This window comes from Cannabis sativa, chromosome 3 (genome assembly GCF_029168945.1).
Source record: "Cannabis sativa cultivar Pink pepper isolate KNU-18-1 chromosome 3, ASM2916894v1, whole genome shotgun sequence".
Classification (NCBI taxonomy): domain Eukaryota; kingdom Viridiplantae; phylum Streptophyta; class Magnoliopsida; order Rosales; family Cannabaceae; genus Cannabis; species Cannabis sativa.
In genome coordinates, this window is record NC_083603.1 from 44,534,849 (window position 1) to 44,547,290 (window position 12,442).

At 32.4% G+C, this 12,442-nt stretch overlaps 2 protein-coding genes across 3 annotated transcripts; one reads left to right on the plus strand and one right to left on the minus strand.

Annotated features, from left to right (window-relative positions):
• The first annotated feature begins 247 nt into the window (after positions 1-247).
• LOC115711692 (protein PLASTID TRANSCRIPTIONALLY ACTIVE 10) lies at positions 248-5,806 on the plus strand. The gene is made up of 12 exons (XM_030640074.2): positions 248-1,068; positions 1,282-1,341; positions 1,435-1,464; positions 1,928-2,001; positions 2,615-2,696; positions 2,908-2,981; positions 3,179-3,245; positions 3,658-3,750; positions 3,978-4,154; positions 4,242-4,292; positions 4,745-4,896; positions 5,156-5,806. Exons 1-12 carry the CDS (start codon positions 313-315, stop codon positions 5,589-5,591), a joined length of 2,052 nt encoding a protein of 683 aa, XP_030495934.2. The 5' UTR covers positions 248-312; the 3' UTR covers positions 5,592-5,806.
• LOC115711693 (3-oxoacyl-[acyl-carrier-protein] reductase 4-like) lies at positions 5,777-9,648 on the minus strand. Of its 2 annotated transcripts, XM_030640075.2 has the most exons (11): positions 9,221-9,648; positions 8,984-9,129; positions 7,756-7,809; positions 7,497-7,577; positions 7,367-7,412; positions 7,187-7,281; positions 7,036-7,068; positions 6,546-6,680; positions 6,323-6,416; positions 6,143-6,225; positions 5,777-6,062 (listed from the first exon to the last, which is right to left on the minus strand). In XM_030640075.2, exons 1-11 carry the CDS (start codon positions 9,378-9,380, stop codon positions 6,030-6,032), a joined length of 960 nt encoding a protein of 319 aa, XP_030495935.2. In that variant the 5' UTR covers positions 9,381-9,648; the 3' UTR covers positions 5,777-6,029. The 2 variants fall into 2 exon arrangements, with proteins under 2 accessions (XP_030495935.2, XP_060967216.1); XM_061111233.1 differs by having other exon boundaries at positions 5,777-6,225; positions 9,221-9,610.
• Positions 9,649-12,442: the final 2,794 nt, after the last annotated feature.

Here is a 12,442-nt window from a genome sequence, read left to right on the forward strand (position 1 = left end):
CACCAGAGAAAGTTTCTGAATTAATAATGAGTATTAAAATAGTTAACGAGATGAGGACCAGGAGTACACCCTCGCCTAAAACTCTCCTCATTTCTATTCTTAAACACCATATCAAAAGAGAACAAATTAATCACTTAACGACATCATTTGATATAGACAACAATGTCGTTTTTCATCAAAAACGACATTAGAATAAAATAAAAATAAAAATAAAAATAAAAACTTTATCCACTCACACTCTCACTTCTACTAATTTATTTTTCACTCTCTTACTCTGTTTAGCTCCATTTTCTGTGTATTCACAGCAAAGCAATGCAAATCCTCCAAAACCCTCCTCATCATATCTTCTTCTCCTTCCCTAAAACCCTAAACCCTTCTTCTACCAAACCCCATTTTCACCACCACCATCCTCTCCCATGGCGTCCTCTCCTTCCTCCGACCACACCACTCCGTGCCAGCTTCAGGGCCAACTGCCTCCCCTCCGACGAGTTCCCCGTCGACGAGTCATTCATGCAGAGTTTCGCCCCGAGAGACAATGAAACAGAGGAAGAAGCTCGAATTCGCAACTGGGTCGAGCGAGGTTGGGCCCCATGGGAAGAAGTCCTCTCCCCTGAAGCTGATTTCGCTCGTAAGAGCTTGAACGAGGGAGAGGAGGTTCCACTCCAATCACCCGATTCCATTGAAGCTTTCAAGATGTTGAGGCCCAGATACCGGAAGAAGAAAATGGAGGAAATTGGTCTGACTGAGGAGGACTATTACATGAAGCAGATTGAGTCTAAATTTGAGGTGCCTGAGCCAATAAGTACGACATGGGCTGGACCATTGGTCGTGAGAATGATGCCTCCGAGGGATTGGCCTCCGAGGGGTTGGGAGGTTGATAAGAAGGAGTTGGAGTTTATAAGAGAAGCTCATAAGTTGCAGGCAGTGAGAGTGAATGTCGAAGGGTTAGAGAAGAAGGTCAAAGTTGAGACTGATGATATGTGTTTGGATAGGTATAAGGTGTTCTTGAAGCAGTATAAGGAGTGGGTTGATGCTAACAAGGATAGGTTGGAAGAGGAGTCTTACAAGGTTTGCTTTCATCTCTATACAATTGATTAAAGCGCTTTTGCCATTAATTAACTCTGTCACTATCTCTTTGCACATTTTGTGCTACTAAGTTTTTAACACTTACGGGGTTTGACTTGATCGTCTTCAATTTAGAAATGTGGTTGAAAAAGCTAATGAATTTGTTATCTTAAGTTGCTGAATGTTTTAATGAACTCTTGTTTTGATCTTACTTAGTATGACCAAGATTACTACCCTGGTAGGAGGAAAAGAGGAAAAGATTACAAAGAAGGCATGGTAGGATAGTTTTGGATCTTAATCTCTCTTATTTTTTTAATCTGAATTCATTGAAACAGAGTTGATAACGTTGATTTTTATTGTTTTCTGCAGTATGAGCTTCCGTTTTATTATCCAGGACAAGTAAGTTAGTAAGCTGTATAAATTTCTATTAGCTATTTTTCAGTTTTGGACATTGTACATTTGAAACTTATCCACGAATTCGATGCTTGAGCTCATATGAAGTTTTCACTTGTTCTGTAGTCTAAGACACATAGGTTTCCGCCATGATAGATGTACTTGATTTATCATGTTTTTTAGTCACTTGCAACTCTTGAGTTGGTACTCAAGGATAAGCATTAAAGCTTTTGCCTTTAGTACAACAGGCTGGATAAATTTGTGCTTTTAGGCTGGGAGTTACACCCTATAAATCTCACACCAGAAATTGTCGTTCACAATAAATCTGAAACAAAACCAGGCCTGGATTATTTGCCTTGCACCCCATTCATGAATGCAGGCTAAATTTTGTTTGTTTATTTAGTTACATGTTCCCAGTGCCTATAAAAGTCATTTGTATTTTGCAAATGAAAAAAATCTTATTTTGCAGATTTGTGAAGGAAAAGTGACTACTTTGCACCTTTATCAAGGAGCTTTTGTTGACATTGGTGGTGTTCATGATGGGTAATTATCATTTCTTTGTTAATGTTCTCATCTGTTGTAAGGTTCTTGCTTTGCACAACTATTATAGGTTGTTGCTTAATTTTTGGAATAAAGTGTAATTCTTGATAGTTTCTTTTTATTTCTGTAATTAGCTGACCTGTTTTGACAGTTCAAAGCAACTGGATATAAATACAGTAAATATGTGGGAGGGGAGGAACGAAAAATTGCAACTTGTGGAACCAGTAATGATTAGGCCAAAATTGTAACATGAATCAGTCTTCTAGGGAACCCCTCATGTTTAAGATGAAACTGTATAAACATTTCCTGTTGTTTGAACGTTCTTTAAGTAAACAGCATTGCTGAAAATTTCAATGGCTGAGCGGAGAGCCTAGAATGATCTACAATGAATCTCATAATAACATTTTAATTTTTCTATAAGCAATAAATTGCTTTGTTAGAAATATTGTTTAGAAGTTTATAACTTTTATCCCTTCTTCCAAATCTTATCTTATGTTTGTTATTGTGTCTGCACTCATATGGATTTCAATTATATTTACGATGTAAACATCTTAATTAACTAAAATCAGTTAGTGTAAGGTTTTTTGCTAAATTCATGTGTATTTTTGTGTTTCAGGTGGGTCCCAATAAAAGGTAATGACTGGTACTGGATCCGCCATCACATACAAGTTGGAATGCCTGTCCTTGTTGAAATTCTGGTGAGTATATATGCTTTGAGTACGATTTTTTTTTTCATGTATAGATTTTCCTTGCATTATTATCATTGTGTGTTGATCTGGGGTATTCTTGCATACCTCTATCCACTGTAATTAAATTTAGTGTTACATATAAGTAACTTTTGCATTGACTTTTGAGCAAAAGAAAAAGACTTTTGCATTGACCATTTCATTTCTATTAATGCTTTTGCAGGCGAAGAGAGATCCTTACCGCTTTCGATTTCCTATTGAAATGCGATTTGTCCATCCTAACATAGACCACCTGATGTATGCCCTTCTATAGTGTGACTGTTGTCTACTTAATGTTCTCTATTGTTTTACAGTTAAATTATGTGACCATCTCTTTGATTAGCACGAACATTTTATTCAAAATTGTAACTTCTTGTCTGCTTCTTGTCGTATGATTAGTTGGTGATTCTATTTAAAGTTGCTGACTTTAGATTCTTGTTTTTTTTTTATTCCAGCTTTAACAGATTTGAGTTTGCACCAATATTCCATCGAGACAATGACACAAATCCAGACGAATTGCGGGTCTGTCTCATCTCCCTCTTAGTACACCCCACTCAATTATAATGTAGAGCACACCTATGTCTTGTCTAAACAGAGCAACTTAATCTCAATTACTGGTGTTGATGAAAATTATATTGCATTGTTCATAACTTTGCTGCTACCTTCAAACTAAAAAAAAAGAGAAAACTTTGTACTATGATTTTTGAATCCTAGTTCATATACTTGCACACCAACCACTTGGGCTACATCTCAAGTGGCATATATAAATAAATTATAATATTTAAACTAATGGTTTTATCGATAAATGATTTCATCAGCCAGTTTACTTTTGTAAACAGACCTCTTATGTTGCATTATAGTAGGCCACGGTACAAGTTTATTGTTCGTCTGGTTCGTGTGATTTTACATTTGATTTGCCTTTCCATTTTCACAGCGTGATGCTGACAGGCCTCCTATTCCCCGGAAAATCCCTGGAGACAAACCAGAAGAGGAACCTTTATTGTCAAATCACCCTTATGTTGAAAAGGTCTGAAAAATGTTGCCATATTATGTTTTATTCTTCATAAATTGTGAACTTTGACCTGCAGTTTTTCTAGACAGTACATTTGCGTGGTGGTGTCGCAAATGGCTGCTCCATCTTACCCAATTCGGGAGGACCAGAATACTTTGATAACATAACTGGTTTCTGTTTGATCATTATGTAAAATGGTTTACCTGAGTATATTATTAAATGGAAGCTTGGTTTTTATGCAGTTGTGGCAGATACATATTGCTGAGCAGATGATTTTGGATGATTTGGAGGCTAATCCTGACAAATACAAAGGAAAAAAATTGTCGGAGTTAAGTGATGATGAAGATTTTGATGAAGAAAACAGTGTTGAACATGCCAAAGTTCGGTATAAGAAAACACTAGTTCCAAAAGTGACTTTGGTGAGAGCACTAGTTCTTTTCATGTAGAACATTGTATAGATCTCTGCTCTGTGATATTTATCTGCTGCTCTTGATATTTGTTGGCAGAAAACAAGTGTTAAGGAACTTGACTTAGAGGCTGCTTTTGCCGAGCGACAGGTTAGCTTCTATCCTGATTTCATGCTAAATATTATTTACTCTCTAGTGATGAATACAAACAATGTCTGTCTTTATAGACATGTACATATATGCTAGATGATAATGTTATAGGTGGACTAGGTTGAGGACAGTTTCTTTGGTTCTTTAAGTCCAAAATTTGTAGATGCCTAATTTATCTGTGTTAAATGAGACAATTGTTGATAGAGCATTCATAAAAGGTATGGAAGTTTAGTGGTCGAGATAATTTAAACATTATGCCGTTTAATGCATTGTTGTCTTCATCTTCTTAATTAAATCTCTTCACAATTATTGCTTCTCCTTTTTTCAGCATCTATATTATGCCGTTGTGTAGTTTAGCTAAGTATGAGAGTTCTGTTTATATTTATAGGTATTGTATAAGCAAGTTTTCCTAGTAAGTTATCTTCTAAAAGGTTGCATCTATTGTCATACAGCTTCGCATCAAGCAAAAGAAGGAAGCAGAAGAAAGAGGAGAGGAATACAAAGTAACAAATATGAGACGAAATGATGAGATGGATGAGTATGATTTGCTGCATTGGCGTCGATCATTTGAGGAACGAGAAGCCTTGATCAGAGACATGAGCTGGTAATTCCTCTTAGTCTTATGTTCCACTCTATGCAAGAGTTACAAACTTATGTGCACTCATTTTTAGCAAGCTTGCTATGTCGGTTCACATAAGTTATCTTTTCACAGGGTATATGTATTTTTGGTTTTCTTGTTCACTTTTCTCTTAGAGATAGCTTACTATTTTTTATGGCCTTTCTAGTTGCTTCTAGTATTGTATTGTCTAGTTTATATAAACTTTCTAAATTACTAAATGTTGAAACTTATTATTTTGATTCAGCCGTCGTGCTCTAGGATTACCACTAGAAGAGCCAGGAAGGTATGTCGAAGCTAGTTACTTTGGGAAGGATCAATATGACCCAGACAGTGCTCTGTATCGCTATGACTACTGGGGAGAGCCAAAGAATTCAGAGAAGAGCAAGCAAGAGCGAATGACAGATGCCCACAACAAATCTATTGTTGGCAAGGGCAATGTGTGGTACGAAATGTCATATGATGAGTGCATCAAACAAAAGACGGAAAGAGAAGCTAAAGGAATTAAGCCAAGAGTAGTCAATGATGAAGATTCAGACGGAAGTCAAGATGACGATGATGACGACGACGATGATTTTGATTTCAGCATTCTGAGTGAATACAGTCTTGAGATGGCAAACCAGCCTCATGTTAATGGGACTGAATCTTCTAAGGTTTCAGAGGAGGGTATGTTTGAGGATTAAGAGTTGGGACCATGGTAAATAATGGTGCAACATAGCTCTAGGGGGAAAAATGGTATTGATTTGTAAAGTAGTTAGATAGATGAGAGAAGGCTTTTTATATGCGGCAAAATCCATTTTTTGTTGATGTTACAAGAATTACTCCCTATAAGACTGAAAAGAGAAAGAAAAGAAAAAGAGAAAAAAAGTTAACTTAGTAAAGGCTTTCTTTTCCTTTTGTATTTGATGTTTCCATAGAATATTTGCCTTAAAACCCATATTAGTTCAAAATAAAGCATACAAAAATAAAATCCCCTCAAAAACAGAACAAAATATCCTCTCCTATCTTATGTAATTTATTCAGCAGAAACAAGAACTTATCAACAGTGAAACTAAACAAAAAAGACCTATTATATGAAAGAGAATTGTTCTTGAAACTGGCAACAGTGCTGAACTCCGGCTTTACATCACCATTCCACCATCAATTGTAAAGACCTAAAATGAAAGAACACAAATACATATCACCTTTTCCACACAAACTATTTTTCCTTTTGGCTACAAGTAAAGGATTGTACCTGTCCAGTAATATAACTAGCCGCGGAGTTAAGTGCCAAGAATTCTACCAGTCCAGCTACTTCCTCAGGTTGACCATATCGTCCTGCGGGAGTGATTAAAACCTTAATCATATCTTATTTTGACTGCAGATACACTTCAGTGGTATAATTATAAAAAATGCAAATATTTATTTAGCTCACCTAGGGGAATGCTCCCCAAGATCTTTTTTTCTACCTCTTCTCCAAGTTCTGCTGTCATATCAGATGCAATAAAACCAGGGGCCACAGCATTAACCTATGAAAAAGGAGGATTTATTATTTGCTTTGAGGTATATCATCATCAAGAACAAGAAACCTCAAAATCAATAAAATAGAAATGATACCTCTCCCAATACAGATTATAATATAATCCTAGATTACTTACATTAATGTTCCTGCTTGCATATTCTTTTGCAACGGACTTCGTGAAACCAATCACACCAGCTTTTGCAGCACTGTAGTTCGCTTGACCAGCATTTCCAACCAGACCGACAACAGATGCTATATTCACAATTCTCCCCTGCAAAAGAAAGGACAATATAATGAACTTAGGGAATGCAAAAAGAAGAAAAAAATAAACACAAAATTCAAGACAAATCATTCTGAGCGTAAAGTTAAACATCTCATCTTCAGTCAGTTGCAGAGAACAAGATACACACTACACTCTGGTAAACTACTTACATGAGGTGCCAAATTGTCTTAAAAAGAAAAGTTATATGTTGATGAGCTCCCAAGCGTACACATACAATTAAACTGAGTGATTTTTTTTTTTTGGCCTAGAAATTATATAATTATAGTGTTTCTCAAATTGTTGGCAAAATACTCTGCATAAAAAAATCTTCACTGGCACAAAATAAATTTCAGACAAGGCTTACCTTTCTCTTTTTCATCATTATTTTAGCTGCAGCCTGTTTTAGAGAAGAACGTTAGATGGAATAAACTTCATGGTCACACATAGGACCACCATTATTTTCTTTGGGAAAAAAAATAGAAAGGAAAGTACAATAATAAAAAATTGTTGCACACCTGTGTGCAAAGAAAGACACCGGTAAGATTTAGATCAATCACATCTTGCCACTGGTTTTTTTTCATTCTCATCAATAAACCGTCCCTAGTTATTCCTAAAAACAACTTATACAGCAAGTCAGCTCAAATTGAAAACAAAAAACAAAATAAAAAGTCGATAGAAAAGTGATAATTGCAAACCTGCATTATTGATCAAGACATCAACTGTTCCCCATGCATCAACTGCCTGTAAACATTAAAGTGAGGGTGAGGGTACCTGTAGATAGATTTTTTTTTCCTTTTACAGTAAAGCCAAGGGAGGTTTACTTACAGTTTTGATCATCAACTCTACATCTTCTTCTTTTGAGACGTCACCACCAAAGGTAAGAGCTTGACCGCCATGTGCCTCAATCTAGAAAACACAGTCAAGTTTCAGAATACTATCTCACATGATCAGTGTTCTGGAAGAGCTTTCATTCATATATGTATATCAGAAATGAAATGGAAAGGAAAGAAGAAACTGATTGAACAAAAGAATCGTCAGGACTCAGGACTATTACTATCAAATGTCAAAATGGCTTTTAACACACCTCCTTGGAAACTTCTTCAGCCTCCTTTGATGACCTCGCATAATTTACAAGTACCTGTAACAGTAATAGAAGCTTATAATCACTAACAAGTTAAAGTTAAAACAGAGAATGTTCGATTACCGTACATAACAAAGTAAGATTAGGAGCATGCATTAGAAAATTTACAAGGTTTATATAATGGACATATCTTATAAGGAAGTTTAGACCCTAGAGCATGTATTTACTCAATAGATCCTATAGATAGGAAACTCAGGCACATTACAAAATCCATAATTAAAAATATTGTAATCTCAGGACATGCTTGCAGACACTTGGTCAGAAGTTTTCAAGATGTTATTTGTTAAGTCTTCTTAATTATTCAACTTTTTTCTTTTTTGTTTAATGTATTGATATTCAACCAGCCAAATTTAAATGTAAACACATGAATTTAGAGTTCGTTTGGTACGCCGTATTACACCGTATTGCATTGTATAGTATTATATTGAATTGTATTTTATACAATATTTTTATAAAAAACTATATGTGATATTAACTTTTATAGACACCTAAATATATAATGTTTTAGTATAAATTAAAGTTTAACATAGTATTATATAAAAATATGATATATAATCCAATTCAACATAATACAATACAATATGACCTAATACGAAGTTCCAAACGAGCCCTTAATGTATAGTAATCTATTTCAATTGCCATTATGATGCATTGCAATTGTAAAGAGACCATAGAATATTCAGAACATAAGCCAGTTTCAAGTGAAAGACATTAAAAGTCATCACTTAGTGTTCGTTCGGTATGCCATATTATATTATATTGTATAGTATTATATTGAATTGTATTTTATGCAATCTTTTTATAAAAAAAACTATACCTGGTATAGCAACTAAATATATAATTTTTTTAGTATTAATTTAATTTTAATATAGTATTATATAAAAACATGATATATATATATAAATATATAATTCAATTCAATATAATCCAATATTATACCGCCTAATACAATACAATAAAACCTAATACAACATTCCAAACAAGCTCTTAATGGGTTATTTATAGTTACTCTATGAAAATCGGGTGCAAGATTGGTCATTTTACAGATATAAAAGAGATCAGATTTAGAACGAACAGAATAATAACAACAATAATAGTAATAAATAATGAAAAAAGAAAAAAAACTAGCAAAGCAAATAACAGAGAGAGAGAAGAGATAATGATCAGAGACCTTACAACCAGATTTGCCCAAAGCAAGAGCAATTGCCCTACCGATCCCTCTCGAAGCCCCAGTGACAACAACCACAGGTCCCTCCAAATTCTTAGCTACAGAAGCAGCATTCGATTGCTCTACGGCTGCAACCTGAGCCCTGATACCTGAGAAAGAAAACAAAAACTCATTGAATCGTGTAAAATCCAATTTAGATTGAAAAGAAGTAACTCGGATTAAAAGAATGTAGGATTTTACCAGAGGATGAAAATGATAATGAAGGTGTGCGTTGGAAAGAAAGACCAGGATGAAGCTGAGTCGACGATCTAAGGCCACCGATGAGAGGAGAAGAGCAGCGAAATGAGGCTGAAAGTTTAGCCGGAGCTCCGACAACGTTGAAGGCAATAGTTGCGGCCATTGAGAATCTGCGAGAGAAATGTGAAAGCACAGTCGCCAGAAGAGAGAGAGAGAGAGAGAGAGAGGAATTGGGAGGGGAGGGAAGACCTAGAGACTAGAGAGACTAGTTTAATGGCGGGGCGGAGATTACTAGTTAGTTCTCCTACTCCTACAGCTACTCCTGACTTTTTGTTTTAAATTTTTGTCCTATATCTATCATTTTATTTTAAGAATACCAATATAGCTTTCCTATTATTACATTACCCATTTTTCATATCATTTATTAAATAAAAATAATATTTCCCAAACTTTACAATATATGTAAGACCCATTACATCAATTAATGAATTAACATCCACAGTTAAAAATTGCTCTTTTAATTTAAATTTGAGAAGTTTTAACTATCTTTTTTATTTATTAAAAATTAATTAACGTGTCAAATTTAAATTGGACAAGAGATTATTTTTTAGAGTAATTTGTGAATACCTAAATTTAACTTTCAGTTATAAATAAATACTTAAGTTTAATTTTTGACAGTATTTCAGTTATATTTTTGGAAATACATAGTTACTTGACCGTTAAATATTAAATCATTATTTACGTGTCATTTTCTTATTTGTACATTTAAATTAATTTTTTTTAAAAAATAAATTTAATGACTTTGACCCATCAAAAATCATCACGTGGTAATTTACTTAACACATAATAAACAGATACCTACTAAAGTTCTGAAATTATAACTTAGATATTAGCGAATTACTCAATATTTTAATTGGAGATTTTGATTTATCAATTAATAGCGAACTATGATTTAAATTGAAGGAAGTAATTTTTATTTTTTTTATTAAGGAGACGTATTTTATTTTCTAGCTGGAATTTGAATCATATTTTCAGCTGAGAAATTAAAGTAAAGTTTACATTTTGTGAATAAGTATTAACTTTAATTATAAATATATTGGTTTGATGGTTATAAATATATATTCTTACTAATTAAAATACATACAAAAAAGACAATTGTTCTCTTTTCTCTCTATTTAGGTCCGCCCATATTATAAGTATATGTTAAATTTGTGTATAATTTATGCATATATCATTGTACTTATTTTAATAGTTGTAATTAATTTTTTTTCCATTGTTCAAATTAGTTTACTATTTTATACCAAACCAATTTTTTATTTCAGGATATACTAAACCAAAATCAAGATTTGCAGTTGCACCAACTTGATGTTTCTACAATATTGTATGATGTAAAACATATATTAAATTTGACATAAAAAATTAATAAATATTTAGTACATTGTTTACAATTGTGCTGATACAATCGGACATAAAAGTAATAATTAGTAAGAATATATATTTCTTATATATTAATAAGAATATAATAATTAAAAGTAATAATTATTAAGAATAATTAATAAATTAAATAATAACAATGTTGTTCTTCAAAAATAGGTACTGAAGTCATTCATTAATACCAAATAATAATATTATAATATTACAAAAAAAAACATTGCTAGTAGGTATTAATGGTATCTAGCACTACTTAGAGGGTGACATTTTATAAATAATTAGTGATTTTTTATAATATCTATTAAATTAAATTATGTGAGACATAATATTTAATTATACTAATAAGATATAATATTTTAAATAATCTGCTAAATACCATTACTTTTAGTATTTTTTTTTTATAAAAAAAATAGTATAAGTTCATTAGTTATTATGCTAAATTTAATACAAGTTTCAGTACTCTTATTCATTTTAATATAAAAAAAAAAAATCACAAATTTGATACTCTATTTTTTTTTTTTTACTGCGATTATTAATTGTAATGGACAAAGTCATTCCAATAATAATAGCATATGATGAGTTAGGTATGGTAATTGATCCAATTAAGCATGATTTGTCAAACCATTACCTATCCTTTTTACGTGAGACACTTTAATTTGAGGGCTAAACTAGTGCCCGGCCCAACCTAGCTAGTCTTATATATATATATTATGTTCATTAATGGGTTAAATTAAATGTATCTAATATGTAACTACCTTAAACTCTTGTTCATTTTTCTAGATAAAACACTTGACTTGTCTTTTCTCATTAAGTAATTATGCGCATCTTTATCTGACTTTTTGAATTAAATAAGTAAAATAAGAATTAAATGATGATAAATAAATATCCATCAAGCAAATTAATTGTTCTTTAAAGTTGACAAACCAACCGTACAAAATGGTGAAATTGAAAACATTGTAAACACCTCCAAAAAGAAAAAAGAAAACTATATAAACAAATAAATTCGAAACTACAATTAAAATTAAAAATTCACTAAGAAAAGAATTTGAATGTCTGAGCTTGAATAATGCAAAACTGAAAAAAAAATAGATTTTAAATAATTAGGAGAGTCAAATTAAACATAATAAAACAATTAGACATAATAATATGAAACCAACAAAATGATAAAGTATTTACCCAATTAGCAAACCATGATAGGCTACACCTTCTTGGCTTGTAAACAGCAAGCCACATAATGCAATGGAGATGTAAACATTATAGGAAATAAATTAGTAGTGTATTAATTAATTAAGGCGGCGTTTGGTAATACTTTTTTAATTAGTTTTCTGTTTTTAAAAGTAGAAAAGTAAAAATATTTTTCAAAAACATGTTTTATAAAACTGTTTTTACTTTTCAATTTTAAAAACAAAAAGAAAAATCACTTTTAATATTTTTTTAAACACAAATATATATACTAGTTATTTAGTAAATAAGTGATTATATAGTAAGTTGTGGGAGCAAAGGCAAAGCCTCCAAAGTAACTGAGAAGCTCACCAAAGAAAGGGAGTGATATTGCAACAAATAAATGCTGCATCTATAATAATAATAATGAACCAAACAAATTTAATTAATTATCCATTAGAATAATTAAATAAAATTAATGAACAACATTGAACAAGGAAAAAAGAAAGAAAAAACAATACTGACGAACATAAGTAGTCCAAGTTACAATTCGAAAAAACTTAGTTGGCCTAAATTTCATCTTTAGAACCAAGAATGACTACAACATGTCAAACACAGACACAGTATAAGTCT

Bases quoted from the DNA above. Each gene is read 5' to 3' on its own strand.
- LOC115711692 (XM_030640074.2), top strand. From the start codon at position 313: ATGCAAATCCTCCAAAACCCTCCTCATCATATCTTCTTCTCCTTCCCT. The intron at 3,751-3,977 runs GTCTGAAAAATG...GTTTTTATGCAG, and splicing joins ATCACCCTTATGTTGAAAAG to TTGTGGCAGATACATATTGC. The intron at 4,897-5,155 runs GTAATTCCTCTT...ATTTTGATTCAG, and splicing joins TTGATCAGAGACATGAGCTG to CCGTCGTGCTCTAGGATTAC.
- LOC115711693 (XM_061111233.1), bottom strand. From the start codon at position 9,380: ATGGCCGCAACTATTGCCTTCAACGTTGTCGGAGCTCCGGCTAAACTT. The intron at 7,069-7,186 runs GTGTGCAACAAT...TCTCTAAAACAG, and splicing joins GTGTCTTTCTTTGCACACAG to GCTGCAGCTAAAATAATGAT. The intron at 6,417-6,545 runs GTAAGTAATCTA...CCTTTTTCATAG, and splicing joins ATGCAAGCAGGAACATTAAT to GTTAATGCTGTGGCCCCTGG.